The sequence below is a fragment of the Pongo abelii genome, chromosome 12, assembly GCF_028885655.2.
Source record: "Pongo abelii isolate AG06213 chromosome 12, NHGRI_mPonAbe1-v2.0_pri, whole genome shotgun sequence".
Lineage (NCBI taxonomy): Eukaryota > Metazoa > Chordata > Mammalia > Primates > Hominidae > Pongo > Pongo abelii.
This window is the reverse complement of record NC_071997.2, coordinates 45,715,984-45,732,817: the sequence shown is the minus strand read 5'-3', so window position 1 is coordinate 45,732,817 and position 16,834 is coordinate 45,715,984. Positions and strand designations below refer to the sequence as shown.

Sequence of the window (16,834 nt, the reverse complement as noted above, 5' to 3'; positions counted from 1 at the left end):
ATATTAGCAAATCGCCTCCAGGATCATTTTAACTAGAAAAAAGAAAAAACAACTTTATGAACTAATTGGGTTTATCCCAATTTTGGTATAATGGTAATGGCAAGTTTGGTTTAATGGTAAAATTAATTAATGCGATTTACCACTTAGACTAAAGACCAAAAAGAAATCACATTGTCTCAATGAAAGCATTAGATAAAATATAATATCATTCATTATGAAAACTCTTAGCAAACTATCGCTTGAGAGTGACAAAATATATTTCCAAAAACCCTACACAGCAAGCATGATACTTTATGGGAAAATGTTGAAGCATTCCTTTTTAAGTCGGGAACAAGACAAGAGTGTTGCCTCACCAATTTTAGTCATCATGTACTGGGAATCCAAACCAGGGCAAAATGGTGAAATAAAAAAGAATAACGACCAGAAAGGCACAACGCCGCACTGTTCTCAAATGACATGACTATTTATCTGGAAAACCAAAAAGAATCTACAGGTAAGCAAGGTTGTATTCTTCCAACAGTTGGAAGATGAAATTTTATTAAGATACTAAATACACTGGCATCAACAAATATCAAATACCTGGGAATAAATCTAACAAATGATGTATATGACATTTATAGCAAAGTTATAAAATTTTATCGAAAGTCATTAAAGACCCAAATACATAAAGGTAGATACCATATATATGGAGTGCAACAAACATATTAAGAACATCAATATTAGCCAGGCATGGTGGCTCACGTCGGTAACCCCAGCACTTTGGGAGGCCGAGGTGGGGGGACTGCTTGAGGCCAGGAGTTCAAGACCAGCCTGGGCAACAGAGACAGAACCTATCTCTAAAAATAAAAAATTGTTTTTTTGACAGAGTCTTGCTCTGTCACCCAGGCTGGAATGCAGTGGCACCATCACAGCTCACTGCAGCCTTGACTTTCTGAGTTTAAGCAATCCTTCCACCTCAGCCTCCTGAGTAGCTGGGACCACAGGTGTGCGCCACCATGCCTTGCTAATTTTTGTATTTATTTTGGTAGAGACAGGTTTTCAGCACATTGTCCAGGAGTCTGAGGCTGCATTACACTTCCCCACTGCACTTCAGCCTGGGCAACAGAGTGAGATGCTGTCTCTAAAAAAGTAAAAGGCCTCACACCTGGAGGCTAGGCAGAGGTGGGAGAATTGCTTAAGGTCAGGAGTTCAAGACTAGCATGGGCAAAAGAGTGAGAACACAGTGAGACAATGTCTCTATATAAAATTCAAAAATTAGGCAGGCACAGTGGCGTACACCTGTGGTCCCAGCTACTTGGGAGGCTGAGCCAGGGCAGGAGAACCTCTTGCACCCAAGAGGTCAAGACTGCAGTGTGCCATGATTGTGCCACTGCACTCCAGCCTTGGCAACAGAGCCAGACTCTGTCTCCAAAAATTAAAAACAAATAAAGAATATCAATATTCTATTGTTTCGTACATTCAATGCTAGTCCAATAAAAATGACAACAGATTTGTGTGTTTGTGTATGTGCTATAATACGTAACTCTAAGCTAATTCTAAACATGTATTATGGGAGAAGAAAGCACTTAGGCAGGGCCCCCAACCCCTGGGCTGCAGACAGGGACGGAGACTGGTCTGTGGTCTGTTAGGAACCTGGCTGCACAGCAGGAGGTGAGCAGCAGCGTTACCACCTGAACTCCGCCTCCCGTCAGATCAGCAGCCGCATTAGGTTCTCATAGGAGCACGAATCCTATTGTGAATTGCGCATGCGAGAGACCTAGGTTACACAGCTCCTTATGAGGATCTAACTAATGCCTGATGATCTGAGGTGGAACAGTTTCATCCTAAAACTGCCCCCCAACCCCCATCCATGGAAAAACTGTCTTCTATGAAACTAGTCCCTGGTGCCAAAAAGGCTGGGGACCACTGCACTAAGGCACTCTTGAAGGAGAACAAGGTGGGGAACTTGCCACGCCAGACATCAAGACTTTTCATAAAGTTCTGGTACTAACACAGTGTGGCACTATGGCAGGCAGACGAACTATTCAATGGTACAGAATGAAGGGCCCAGAAACAGGCCTGCACATTATAGAAACTCACTTTATGACAGGGCTGGGCATTGCAGGTCTGAAGAGAAGGCATGAACTTTTGAATAAATAGAGCCAGGAAAACTGGCTTTTCATGGAAGAAAAAAGAAAAAAAGAAAAAAAATTAGACTGCTGCTTCACATCATATATAAAAATCAACTCAAGATAGAGTAAGAAATTAAATGTGAACAGAAAAACTAGAAAACTGCTAGGAGCAATATGGAAGAATAATTTCACAATTTTATTTTCCTAGGACACAAAAAGCAAAAACTATAAGCGAAAAAACATGCCGTCTATTGCATTAATATTAAGAACTTCTGTTTATCAATGTAGACTATAAAAAAGATGATAAAATAAATCACAGACTGAGAGCAGACATTTGTAACACATAAATGACAGAAGTTTAGCATCCAGAAGAGTTAAAGAACTCCTACAAATCAATAAGATAAGGACAAGAGAAAAACTGGCAAGACTTGAGCAGGAGCTTCACAGAAGAGAGAACATGAATGGCCAATAAACATATGAAAAGATGCTCAGTCTCATGAGTGTTCAGAAAATGCAAATTAAATCCATAAAGAGATTCCACTTGGTACCCATCAGACTGGCAAAAATTCTAAGTGTGAGAGTATCAAGTGATGGTAAAGACACGGTGCAAACGGAATCCCACCCACTGCTGAAAGAAAATGGGTTTGGAGAATAGTTTATGAAGAACAAATGGTGGAGTGTGGGGAAAAGAAAGAGAGATCAGATTGTTACTGTGTCTGTGTAGAAATAAGTAGACATAGGAGACTCCATTTTGTTTTGTACTAAGAAAAATTCTTCTGCCTTGAGATGCTGTTAATCCATAATCTTACCCCCAACCCCGTGCTCTCTGAAACATGTGCTGTGTCAACTCAGGGTTAAATGCATTAAGGGCTGTGCAAGATGTGCTTTGTTAAACAGATGCTAAGAGTCATCACCACTCCCTAATCTCAAGTACCCAGAGACACAAACACTGCGGAAGGCCGCAGGGACCTCTGCCTAGGAAAGCCAGGTATTGTCCAAGGTTTCTCCCCATGTGATAGTCTGAAATATGGCCTCGTGGGAAGGGAAAGACCTGACCGTCCCCCAGCCCGACACCCGTGAAGGGTCTGTGCTGAGGAGGATTAGTATAAGAGGAAGGAACGCCTCTTTGCAGTTGAGACAAGAGGAAGGCATCTGTCTCCTGCCCGTCCCTGGGCAATGGAATGTCTCGGTATAAAACCCGATTGTATGTTCCATCTACTGAGATAGGGAGAAACCGCCTTGGGGCTGGAGGTAGGACATGAGGGCAGCAATACTGCTCTGTAAGGCATTGAGATGTTTATGTGTATGCATATCTAAAGCACAGCACTTAATTCTTTACCTTGTCTATGATGCACAGACTTTTGTTCACGTGTTTATCTGCTGACCTTCTCTCCACTATTATCCTATGACCCTGACACATCCCCCTCTCCGAGGAACACCCAAGAATGATCAATAAATACTAAGGGAACTCAGAGGCTGGCAGGATCCTCCATATGCTGAACGCTGGTCCCCTGGGACCCCTTATTTCTTTCTCTATACTTTGTCTCTGTGTGTTTTTCTTTTCCAAGTCTCTCATTCCACCTAACGAGAAACACCCACAGGTGTGGAGGGGCAACCCATCCCTTCAGTGGAGCACTTGCCAAGCCGGACATCAAGAATTTTCATCACGCCATGTAATTACAACAGTGTGGTGTTGGTGCAGGGTCAGTCAAAGTGATCAATGACACAGGATAAAAAGCCCCAGGATAGGCCCCCTTTTCTATGGAAACTTAATTTATGTTATTTGTCAAGTAGAAGATGCAACTATCCTCTGCCTCAGCCAGACTAACCCTAACAAAACCTGTGCAAAGGTATATCAGGAAACACACAAGAATGCTCACTGCAGAGCTCTTTCTGAGAGAGTGCAAAAGAAAAATCTAGAACAACCTAAACATTCATCAAGAGTTTGGTTGATAAGTACATTATGGTAAATTCATACAATAAAGGTAGTGTTCTAGTTCTTAAACTGGTAATGAGTAAATGAGGGTTCACTGTACTATTATCCATTATCCCCTAACGACCTTTTCTTTATAAATAGTCTTTTCTATTGACTCATTAATTACTTTTTGCAAATCAAGGAGAGCCCAGAAACGGAGACAAAATAAGATGTTAGAAGCCAGGTGCATATAATCCCAGCAACTTGGGAGGCTGAGGTAAGAGGATTGCTGGAAGACAGGAATTCAAGGCTGAAGTGAGCTGTGATCTCACCACTGTACTCCAACCTGGGCAACAGAGTGAGATCCTGTCTTTTAAAAAAAAATTTTAAAAAAGATAAAGACGTTAGAACATCAAAGTGTTCCCTTGTGTGTTTCCCCTTTCTTTAGGTTGTTCTTAGATGAACTCCCCTCAGCCTGGAGGCAGTAAGGCCTGTGATCTTGGGTGTGGTCAGCTGAGTAATGGCCTGCAAAGATATCCAGGTCCTAATTCCTAAAACCCGTGAATGTTACCTTATAAGGCAAAAGGGACTTAGCAGGTAGAATTAAATTAAGGATTTTGAGATGGGGAGATTATCCTGGATTATTCAAGTGGGCCCTATTTGATTTGTGATTAAATGTGATTAAATGTAATCACAAGTGTCCTAAGAGGAAGATGTAACGGCAGAACAGAAGACAGTGTGATCACAGAAGCAGAGACTAGAGTAATGCAGCCATGAGGAATGCCAGCAGCCACCAGAAGCTGGAAGAAGCAAGGAATGGAGTGTCCCCTGGAACTTCCACAAGGAACCAGCCTTGCCAACATCTTGATTTTAGCCCCAAAAGAGTCATTTCAGACTTCTGACTTCCAGAACTGCAAGAGAATAAACCTCTGTTGTTTTAAACCACTAAATTCATGGTTACCTGTTACAGCAGCAATCATAGACTAATACAGTGGGAAAGGATGCTTGACTTCATCCACCTCTTCGTCTCAGATTGTTTTCCACTTAGCACACCCTGTCCTCTGCCTTCTCTTTCCAACATTGGATGCTACAGTGTCCCCCCGGTAGGAAGACAAAGCAGTGGTTTAATTCCTTCATATGTAAGATGTACCACTTCCCCTGCTGAAAGGGCTTATCCCTACAATTTCCAACCAAAGCCCACACGTCATTCACACACACCCACAAAATATCCACCCAATGGAAACAGCACTGGGCAGGCAGAGGGACACTTGAATTCAAGTCCCAATTTCCCAGTGACTAGCTATGTGACCTCATAAACTTCTCAAAGATGGAATCAGAACTTATTCATCTTTATATCCCTGGTGGCTGGCATGCATCAAATGGTCAAAAAACTGAGCAGTACATCAATGAATAAATCGACCAAGCTATGAATCAATCAATCAGTCTTGAGCAAGGATAGAAGTCCAATCACTGAAAAAGGAAATATTTTTAATACCTCTTCTCTCTCTCTTCCTTAACCAGTATAAGGAAAAAGATTCAAATCATAAGCATGGTGGCTCATGCCTGTAATCCCAGCATTTTGGGGTGCCAAGGCGGGCAGATCACCTGAGGTCAGGAGTTCAAGACCAGCCTGACCAAAATGGTGAAACCCCATTTCTACTAAAAATACAAAATTAGCCAGGCATGGTGGTGCATGCCTGTAATCCCAGCTACTCAGGAGGCTGAGGGAGGAGAATTGCCTGAACCCGGGAGGTGGAGGTTGCAGTGAGCCAAGATCATGCCATTGCACTCAAGCCTGGGCAACAAGAGCAAAACTCCGTCTCAAAAAAAAAAAAATCATAAAGTTTTAGGGTTGGACAGTTTTAAGGTTGGAAGCCAGGAGCTCCCTGCCTCACAAGGCAGCCCAGTGCTGTCCAGTGCCAAGTACTGGAAACCTTTTCCTTCCAACTAGCCAAAAATTTATCTTCTAGCCACCCACTGGTTCTAGTCCAATTCTCTAACCATATAAAACAAGCTTACTTTCTTTTCCACATTAAAACATTGTCAGAACGTGGACACCTGGCCTTAAGTCTTGGCCTAGCCAATGAGGCTAGTGATTTTGACAGATCACCTATCTCTGTGGGTCCCCATCTTCCTTGCCTGTCGAACAAGGGCACAACATTACTAAGACTCCTTCTCGCTCTAAGATGCAGTGTGAAAAACACCACCTTCTTGGCATTCAATCCTTCACTGTTTTAACCTATTCATTGGATTTTTAATGTCAACACTTTATTTTTTACTTCCAGAAGTGCTTCTTTTCCACATGGGCCTATTTCCCTCCCCCAGGATATGCTGTTTTCTTATATTTTCAATTCTTTGCTTTATTTCTTTTTTCATTTTAAAAAAGACTTATTCTAAGGTCTCTAACTGGTAGCTCTATTATAGAAATAATATATATTATTAATATATGTATGTGCAAAGTCTGCTGGATGGGACAAGCTTGCCACCTTCTAAGAATAGTGAGGAGGCTGGAGCTGAGTGAGAGAGGGGAGGCCACTGCAAGGTAAGGTCAGAGCGTGGGCAGGAACCAGACCTTGTTGAGTGTTGTTGACAATGGTAAGGAGTTTGAGTTTTACTCTTAGTGAGATGGAGCAGTTTTTAAATAGCAGGGGAAAGATGGCCTATCTTACTTTTTTTTTTTTTGGAGACGGGGCCTCGCTGTTGCCCAGTCTGGAGTGCAGTGTCACGACCTAGGCTCACTACAAGCTCTGCCTTCCAGGTTCATGCCATTCTCCTGCCTCAGCCTCCTGAGTAGCTAGGACTACAGGCGCCCGCCTCCACAGCAGGCTAATTTTTTGTATTTTTAGTGCAGATGGGGAGACCGTGTTAGCCAGGATGGTCTCGATCTCCTGATCTCATGATCCGCCCGCCTCGGCCTCCCAAAGTGCTGGGATTACAGGCGTGAGCCACCGTGCCCGGCCCTATCTTACATTTTAATGAGATCACTGGAGGGACAGGAATAGAAGCAGAGAAAACAGTCAGGAGGGTTTTCAATGGTCCAGGAGAGCAACAGTATTTGGTTGGAGCAGGGTGGCAGTGGTGGAGGTGGGAGTCATGGGTAGACAGGCGAGTATTTTGAAGGCAGAGCTAGGGAGAACTTGCTGAGAGCCTGGATTCCACAACACACAGCCTGAAGTGTGCACAGATCGTGCTGGATCCTGCAACTCCCTCAGGAGGGGCACGTGTGGACTCGTGGTTCTCAACCTTATGTGCTCATGAGAAAAAGTCCTTGCATGTTCTTGGAAATCCAACATGAATCTCCAGCATCAGCTGGCCAGGCTCACTAGCCTCTTTCTCAAGGTGGGTTGTATTCCCTCTCCTCTGAGCAGCGTGACCCACTCAGCCCAATATTCTGTCTGACAGGCATAGGTTTGGCAGTCTATGCCCCAGTTGTGACAAGACTAAATTTTACACTGATCACAATTAGGCAGCCCACCTGTGAAAGTAAGACAGGAGGCCAAGCCCAGTGGCTCATGCCTGTAATCCCAGCACTTTGGGAGGCCAAGGTGAGGAATCAAGAGGTCAGTAGATCGAGACCATTCTGGCCAACATGGTGAAACCCCATCTCTACTAAAATACAAAAAATTAGCTGGGTGTGGTGGCGGGCGCCTGTAGTCCCAGCTACTCAGGAGACTGAGACAGGGGAATTGCTTGAACCCGGGAGGTGGAGATTGCAGTGAGCCAAGATGGTGCCACTGCACGCCAGCCTGGCAACAGAGTAAGACTCCGTCTTAAACAAGAAAAAAAAGAAAAAAGAAAAAAGAAAGTGAGACAGGAGGGCTCCCTTGACCCCTCTGTGGGACTTGTGACAGGGATGTGGCTTGCTTACTCGGCCTGCAGTGCTCAAACCCCTTGCAGGAAGGGAAGCATGCAGGTGAGCAGGTGCCAGGGCTGGGGTGAGCATTTTTGGGCTCTGGTCCCATGGCAGCGTCTAGGGGTGTGCTACAATTAATGCTGTTTTAGCAGCTGCTGTCCACAGATGGCTGTTAACCAGCTCAGTGGAGAGTCAAGGTGACAGTCTTTTACACCCTGCCCTCTTGGTACCCGGGTTCCAAGAAGAATCCGGCATCCTGGAAGAATCAGGTCACACAGACTTGAAGGATGGTGAATGCGGAGATTTTATTGAGTGATGGAGGTGGCTCCCAGCGAGATGGGGAGCTGGAAAGGGGATACAGACAGTGGGAAGATAATCTTCCCCTGGAGTGCGGCCATCCCTGGCTGAACTCCTCTCAACATTCAGATGCTTCTCTTCTCTCCTCTGCCACGCCACTCTGCTTCTCTGCCAGTAGAGTCTGGGGTTTTTATGGATACAGGATGCAGGGTGTGGCAGGCCAGAGTGGTTTTGGAAAAAGCAACATTTGGGCAGGAAAACAGGGATAACTGTTCTCATTTAGGGCCACAGTTTCCAGGCTTGAGGGTGGGGCCTTTGCCAGGGAACTGCCCTCTTCTACCCAGTACTTACCTGCCCCCTGTCCATATCAAAAGGTTCTTGGTTGGGCACTGGGTTGACAGAGTCCAGGTATGCTATTTAGAACTCATCATAAAAACTTGGGGTCAGAACCTCTAAGAACCAGAAAGCATGAATGACAGTCTAGCACAAATGGTGGCCTGTGATTAAATCCCAGGTCCCAGGTCCACAGCCAATAATGAGAATCTCAGGCAAGTCCATCTCTTTTCAATTCACAGGGGACATGATGGCACCCTGTCTCCTGAGTCAGCCCTTCTCAGGCTTTATGGAGATCTTGTTAAAATGCAGATTCACTAGGCCTGGGACTCTGCATTCCTAACTACTCCAGTAATGCCAGTGCTGCTGGTGCACAGATCACACTCTGAGGATTGAGGTCCTGACTCATTCACCATCCAACACGCACTTGCTGGGCACCTACTGCATATGAGAAACTGTGAGGGAGATGAAGCAGATGTGGTCTGTAAGGGGATATCAATGCAGAGACCACCACAGCACCAGGAACAAAGTGACAATGCCACTCTGGGGCCCCAGAGGACAGAAATCTTTCTTGGTTAGGGGACCTAAGGGAGGCTTCGTGGAGAAAGGTAGAAACACATATGGAGAGTGTAGTGAAAGCCAGAGGGCACCTTCCAAGGCTTTAGCTATGGAATGGCATCAGTTCTTTGTAATTGCTAATTTCTCCTCAGACTTAAGACCTCCTTTCTTGACTCACAAACAGAATAAACGGACTAAAAGGGAAGTGAGAGAGGTATTTCTAGTGTAGAGATTGAAGGAGTATGTCAGGATTCTCCCAGTTGCACAATACCATATTATGCCAAGGACATTTCTAGGTTTGCAAAGCTGGTTAGGAGTCATTCATTCAACATATATCATGATCATCAGGGCTGTTCTTTAGTGAGGAGTGTAATTCCCCACCCACTTGAATTCAGGTTTGGCCAATGATATGTGAGCAGAAATGGCGTGCTATCATCTCCAGGTGCAGGTACTTATGAGCCAGTATGTGACTCTCTCTTTTTCTCTCCCTACCACAGTGAATCCTGGTGTGTGTGTGTGTGTTTTTTGAGACAGGGTCTCACTCTGTTGCTCAGGCTCAGTGCAGTGGCGTGATCTCGGCTCACTGCAACTTCCAGCTGCCAGGCTCAAGTGATCCTCCCACCTCATCCTCCAAGTAGCTGGGACCACAGGTGCACACCACCATGCCCAGCTAATTTTTGTATTTTTTTGTAGAGATGGGGTTTTGCCATGTTGCCCAGACTGGTCTCAAACTCCTGGGCTCAAGTGATCTGTCCACCTCTGCCTCCCAAAGTGCTGGGATTACACATTGAGCCACCGTGCCCAGCCAGAATCTTGATGTCTTATAATGATAAGACAAAGGAAATCCAGTCAGCCTGGGACTCTGAGTGAATGCGATGAGCACAGTACCTCTGCCAACCCACAGTGAACAGGCAGCAGAAAGCAAGAAATAAACCTTTGTTTTCTTGAGCCACTAGGATTTGGGAGTTGTTCCTGCAGCATACCCCAGTCCATCCTAACAACAAATATTTAATTGGTTATAAGCGTCATTTAAAGTTTTCATTCTAGGATATGGGACAGCTCATGGCATCAAAAAAGCAGCTGCAGGAACTGGGGCCCGAACAACCAGAACCAAGACTTTCTTGTGCCAGCCTCTTTCTCTCACCCAAGTCTCATCTCCATTTATTTTTGCTTTGCTGTATTCTTCACTTTTGCTTATGGACTTTCTCCATGTATGCCAGGGGCTTTAGATGCCTCAGCCCTAACTTCATATTTTTCCAACTCTGGGCCCCATAGTCAAGGCTATTCTCCCTCAGCTCCAAATCAAAAAACGCTGGGGAAGGATCTCAGTTTGGGTCACCTGCCCACCTCTGGACCAATGTCCGTGCCCAGGAAAATGCATATCTAGGTCTGGGTCACATGCTGACTTCTGTGGCTGAGTGGAGGGAGGCAGGATGGAGCATGTTGCCAGAAGGGAATGGAAAACTAGTTTTGCAGCCCAAAGTACTATCCAGAGTCTCCTACAAAGAGGGGGAAAGGATATACACACATAAGCATGCAGGAGAATGCCTAAGGCAGACTTTAACTGAGCTGTGATCAGTGAAAGGAAAAAAGAAAGGTGGGGGGGCGGGGAATGTAGTATAGCTATGCATGGCAGTCCTAAGAGGAAAGAGAAGCAGGGCAAGACAGCCTCTAGGCTGGACAGCTCCCTACAGTGGCAACAGGAGGCACCTTTGTCCTAGAACTGCCAGGTGACTGACAAGGCCACGGGGAGAGGGAGAGATGCGATGTCAGGAGGAGATGTTAACTCAAATAACAGATGCTCTCTGTTTACTAATCTAGTAAATCTGACAATGGGGCAGACCTTTTCTGATCAGGAATGAGCTAAGTGTGGAAGAGCAAATACTGAAACAACACATGTGCCCCATTGCCATCTTCCCTGAATAAAGCACTCTTGGGACTCCTTCCCCACTGAGCCTAACTCAGCTTCTTGCTCCTCAAGACAGTGTCCTAGGCAGCCTCACATTAATCATAAGAGATGAACCTCACTTGCCATCCTGGTCTGGGTACCCACGCATGCTTGAAGACCTATACCAAATTACCTTTCAAGATTCCTTCTGAAATCCCTACTGTGTGCCAAATAGTTGGTCCTTGATCTATATTTCCTTTCTCCCTGTATTCCTAGGGAAGCCCCAGTGTGACTTAAAAAACCCAAAGTGAAAATAATGTGCTTCTGTATAAAGACAGATGAGATCTGAAAATTCAGAATAAATACTCTGAATATAATGATCCAACTTCCAGTTCCTCAAGAATCCCAATTCCCTTCCCAAGGCCCAGAATCGAGAGGAAAACATCCATAGTGCCCAAGTGCACCCCTCCCTTACTTCTTGTTGGGGGTTGGAAAAACTCCCCCAGACTAAGAATTCTGGTAACCAGCTGGGCATGTGTGTGGCTCATCCCTGGCAGTAAAATTCCAAAGGTGCCACGTGCTATGGCTGCTGCACTGCCATGTCTCTCCTTTCCCTAGCCTCCCTAACTTTCCTGGAAACACACACACACACACACACACACACACACACACGTTCACTCACATGCACTCATACTTACACAAAACAGCAGCCTCACTAAGTGGCCAAAGAGGACCTGACTCCCCGCTTCCCTCATTCTCCCCAGGGCTCCTCCTCCCCCGACATAATACACCCTCCAAAAAAGATAGCTTCAGAAGGGGCTTCAGAAGGAAAAAAAAGCGGGCTTCAGAAGGAAGCGGGGAGACTGACCCAGTAATAACTAGGTGAGACCCTCACTTGTCAGCTAACCTCAAATAAGACACAGTGGGAAGAAGTGCATGAAAGCTACTTCTCAGCAGGCAGACAGGATTAGCAAACAAAGAAACAGGGCAGCTCAACAGCGGAGAAATCCAAGCTGGTATTTTTCACTTCCTTGAGGATACTCCTCCTGTTTATAAATAAACGTGATGCATACAGGCCAGCTGGGGAAGGAAGGGACCTAGAGGAACACTGACTCTTGGAGCTCTTAGGACCTGCAAGGTGACTGTGGCCAAAAACCTGTCTCTTAGACAGGGAGCTGGCCCAGGTGGGTGGGAGTTGCCCTTAGGACTGTGACAGTGAGTCAGACCAGCACTGGGACTAGAACCCATGTCTGCTGCCTGCTAGCCTAACATCTTTCCCTTCACAATTCAACCGAAACATCTACCCAGCTCCCACAGTGTACTACAGCACGGTGCCAGGAAACCAATCCTCAACCAACTGGAACCCTCCATTAACTGAATCAGTTTCCTGCATGCCACATTTTAAAAGCAGGCCCCAAAGAAAGGCTAGCTTATATTTAAGGATTTATGATCTTTTCTTTTTTTTCCATTTGTTTTGCAACAGTTGGGGAATATCTTGAGGACAATCCACATTCCTCCCAGCCCCATCCATTTTCACATCCCTGACCCAGGACAGACTTCATGCTCCAAATCCCAGTCCTGGAACTTAGCCAGATCTTCAGCCATCAAACTAAGACTCTGTCTTGATCATCACACTGCATTTTCTAAAAACTAGTATTTTTTAAAATGTGCAATGTGGAAATAAAATGTTTTCTGCACAGGCATTAGTTATTCAGAAAATTCTGTGGACTTAGAACTCTCTTTTCCCCATGTAGTGAGCTGGGGTTTTAGTCTACTAATCCCATAAGGCGTGAGAAGCTCTTGATCCGTTCAGCCAACATTCTGGGCCTTGGCCAAGACAATGAGGCAATACCTGCTCCTTAGAATAATGCTTCAAAATGGCATATTCTTCCAAGAAGTCACAGAACAACATTGGTATCCCCCCTCCAAAAGGGTGCATAAAAACATGCTCTCCCCAGTTTGAAATTCATTCATGCCTAGGCCTTGAGTTGTGTGTAAAGAAAATGAAAGGAGGCAAGCAGAGAAGTCCTAAATAAGCCCCTGTGTCCCATGAAGGTATCAACCAGGTTCTGAGTGCTATTGCACTGAGTATCTCTTCCTTAATTCTTTACAGGCTGAACCAAGGAAGTTAGGAGAAAGAGAGCTGGCAAGAAATAAGCATCTCAAACTGGTCCTCACTCTAAGAGCCTTGCCCGTGGGCACAAGCCTGTCTTGATGCCTGCTGACCTCCGTCCCCAGGGGACAGCACTAGCCAGCCACTCTGCTTGTCCCCAGGGCCTGGGATTTCCTTCAACACAACCAACCTTTACTCAGTGCATTCAGGTGCCAGGTACTTTGTGAAAGACCCATGGCAGGGGAAAAGGGGTTGTAAAGGGAAACAAGCCACAATTGCTTTCTTCAAAATGCTCACGGCCAGTAGCAGCAGAGACAACCACGAGCACTGGCTGGCTGTCCCTGGAGGCCATCAGCTTGTCGTGATACCTCTGGTCGGATGGTCCGGACCACACAAAGACAGGAAGACACTCCCTCTCTATCCTCAGAACACAGTGATAGGTCTTCCTTACATGTTCTTTGATGTGACAGAGGCTTACAAAACCATGAAAAGATTGCTTACACAAAACGTGACTCGTGGATAAAACCATAGGATGTTCCCATACCAGAGGTCTAGGGAGCTTGAAAGAGATCAATTTTTCTCAGTGGGGAGTGAAGGTGGAAAAAGCACTGGACTGGACTAAAAATCCAGAGCCTGTTTTCTTTACCAGCTCATCTTGTGTCCCTGAGCAAGGCATATTTCCTCTGCAGTTTTACAGATGAGGGGGAGGACTAGATCAGTTGTTTTTATTAGCAGTAAAACACATAGATTTTTCTGAATTGTATTTTATCTAGAACCCCAATATATAAGACAAACAAAAAAGGAACTGCTTGGGTTGAATCAGGGATGAGGAGGCCAGAGCCCATCTGCTCAGGCTGGGTGGCCCTCAGGGAACCCAGCTGGAAAACCACAGGAGTAAATTAAGTCTGAGAGCCCCTCTCATAGGGTTCCCGGGGAGGACAGAAGGAGGGACTCATCATTGATTTAGTGCTCTCCGTGGTGCTTGGCAATTTATATATCAAGTGTCATGGAAGTCTTTAAAACAGCAACATGAGGTTAACTAGCTGTGGACTAGCATCTGCTCTGATCTGAGTTGTGAACTGGGATCTTCTGGCAAGAGGCAAAACTGGGATTTGAACCATGGGTGTTCTGACTCCAAACACAGTATTCCTCCCCTTGATAAGAAGTTCCTCAAGGTATGTGGAGTGTAGAATATTGAGCTGAATCAATAATATCCTTGAATTACAAATATATGTACATATATGCACACAGGAAAATTTCTTGAAGAATATGCCCTCCATCATTATTATTAGTTATCTCTGTGTGGTGGAAATGTGGATGATTTTCAGTTTTTCTAATTTTCCTGTAATTAACAAATATTGTCTTCATGGAACAGGTATTGCTTATTAAAAATGATGTTCATAACTCATAATCAATATGCTTATGCTGGGTTTCTACAGGGAATTAGGGACTGGGGGATAAGTGGTATCCCTGACCTTTGGGACTTGATAGTGGAAGCAACAATCCCAAATCCCATCAACTCTCCTTGGGCCACAGAATGCTGTTCATTTAAATTCTCTGAAGTCTCGGTTCTAGGGAGTGTGGTTGTTTTAGAAAGCAACAGCACATCCCTGAGACACCTCCCAAATACATGCCTCTCCTCTCCACCCCCATCAGTTGCCCATTGTAAAAAAGGGGGAGGGGCCTGGCGCGGTAGCTCTCGCCTGTAATCCCAGAACTTTGGGAGGCCGAAGCGGGCGGATCACTAGGTCAGGAGTTCAAGACTAGGCTGGCCAACATGGTGAAACCCCGTTTCTACTAAAAATACAAAAATTAGCTGGGCGTGGTGGCGGGCGCTTGTAATCCCAGCTACTCGGGAGGCTGAGGCAGGAGAATCGCTTGAACCCAGGCGGAGGCGTCAGTGAGCCGAGACTGTGCCACTGCACTCTCCAGCCTGGGCGACAGAGCAAGACTCAGTCTCAGAAAAAAAAAAAAAAAAAAAGGACAGGGGTGAGGGAGGTGCTAATAAAACTAATGATAGTCACATGACCCAGGACCAGATGCCCTCACTCCCAACCCAGCAGGACCTACAGAGAGCCCACCAGCCAGGCCAGCTCAACTCTCCAGCCCCACCCTGTGAGGGCTTCCCAGAAGCCAGTGGCAATATCGATCCCAGAGAGGAAACACCACCCTGAAGGCAAGACAGTGTTGGTCAGGCATGAGGCAGGGCAAGGCGTGTCAGCCACTTCCCTGTATTATTCATGTCGGCTCTGCCGGCAGAAATCTTCTAAATATTTAACATGCCACCTCAAGGTGCAGCGCAAACCCCCCGCAGTCAGGAACAGCTGTGGAGAGGCCTTCACGGAATGACTTGGGGGCTGAGAGGCACAGACACTGGCTTTGGGAGGAAAGCCCTGAATGGTGGCGGGAGACAATGCTGAGATCCACTTCGGAAGGGAAAATCAGTAAAGAAGGGAAGGGAGATGGGTGGTGTTTCGAAACGTGGGGAGTGATGGTGCAGAATCACTGGGGTCCAGAGCCCCGCGTTCTCAAACAAAGAAAAAGCCCGAGGTGCCTGCCACCCTCCTCCCCGCCTTAGACTCCCCACACCCATTTCAGCCCCTGCTAGCTACAGCAGGTGGCAAATCCGTTCTGACTCAGGCCAGGATGGTTAGGGAAGAACAGGGACTTGGAACAGCCACGTCTATCTCCAAAGGAGAATAAATCCACCGGGGAAGCTCTTCAAACGCCTACGGGTCCTGGGGCTTGAAAGAGAAAATCGGCCCCTACGCCCACCCCCAATGACTTTACACAGACCTCACCCCAGATGACTCTGCGCTCTCCGGCAAGGCCTGGGAGGTGTCATCGCCACCATGCGGGTGGCTGTCACTTGAAAATTTCCCGTGCACTCCTGGAGGTACCTGCCCCTGTCTCTCAATCCCCTGCAAAAGGAGTCGGAGCCGGGGGCTCCAGGCGTTTACTCCAAGATTCACATGCGTCTTCCCATGTCCCACCTGCCTTTGCCGCTGTCGATGTAGACACCTAAAAAGGAGGATTTTTCCAACCCCACTGGGAGCCCCGCCTCTGCCTCTCCACCCGTTCCGCGCTGACCCTCCAGGCAGCGCCCCTGGTTCGTCTGCGCTGTCCTTTCCACCTGACAAAAGCTGGAGCGGCGGGGCGCGGCGCCGGGCGACCGCACATTTCTCCCAAAGGAGAGAGACGCGTGTCCGCGGCGCGCCCATTCGGGGCCTCTGCAAATCGACCGAGCTGGGGAACAAAGCGGCCGGCGCGCGGCGAGACGCAGCCCCCGCGGAACCCCCGAGCGCCCCAGCTCTCGCCGTCCCGGCCCAGCCCCCAGCAAGCGGCCGCCGGCGCCGGCTGCCTCCTGGGCAGCAGCCGCGTCCTGCGCCGCCCGTCCGCCCGCAGGCGTCCTCGGCGGCTACTGTACCTGCTAAATTTAGCTGCGCCGGGTATTAATAGCCCGAGCCACTGGGGCCGGGCGCTGTAGGGGCGCGCGCAGCCCGGGGCCGGGGGCGGGGAGGGAGCGGACGGAGGGGCGCGGGGGAGAAGGCCACTTACACCACCAGCCTGGAGATGATCCATGACACCATGGCGGGCAGGCGGGCGGGGGAGGCCCGGGCGGCGCGGCTCGGCTCGGCTAGGCTGCGGGCGGCGCGGGCTGCTGCGGCGTTCCCGGTACGTCCGTCAGCTCACGGCAGCCGCCGCCAGACTGAGCGCGCCCGCCGCCCTGCCCGGCGTTCGCGTGTTGGCGCAGCCGCGGCACGTT

General features: G+C 47.3%; 1 protein-coding gene across 2 annotated transcripts in view; it reads right to left on the bottom strand.

Moving 5' to 3' along the window:
- Positions 1–16,834, bottom strand: part of REEP1 (receptor accessory protein 1) — a 123,649-nt gene extending 106,815 nt beyond the window's left edge. The window contains exon 1 of one of the 2 annotated variants that reach the window (XM_024242258.2): positions 16,627–16,834. In XM_024242258.2, the coding sequence (XP_024098026.2) occupies positions 16,627–16,658 (32 nt within the window). In that variant the 5' untranslated portion in view covers positions 16,659–16,834. The remainder of the gene's footprint in view (positions 1–16,626) is intronic. The other variant, XM_054547956.2, reaches the window with a different exon arrangement.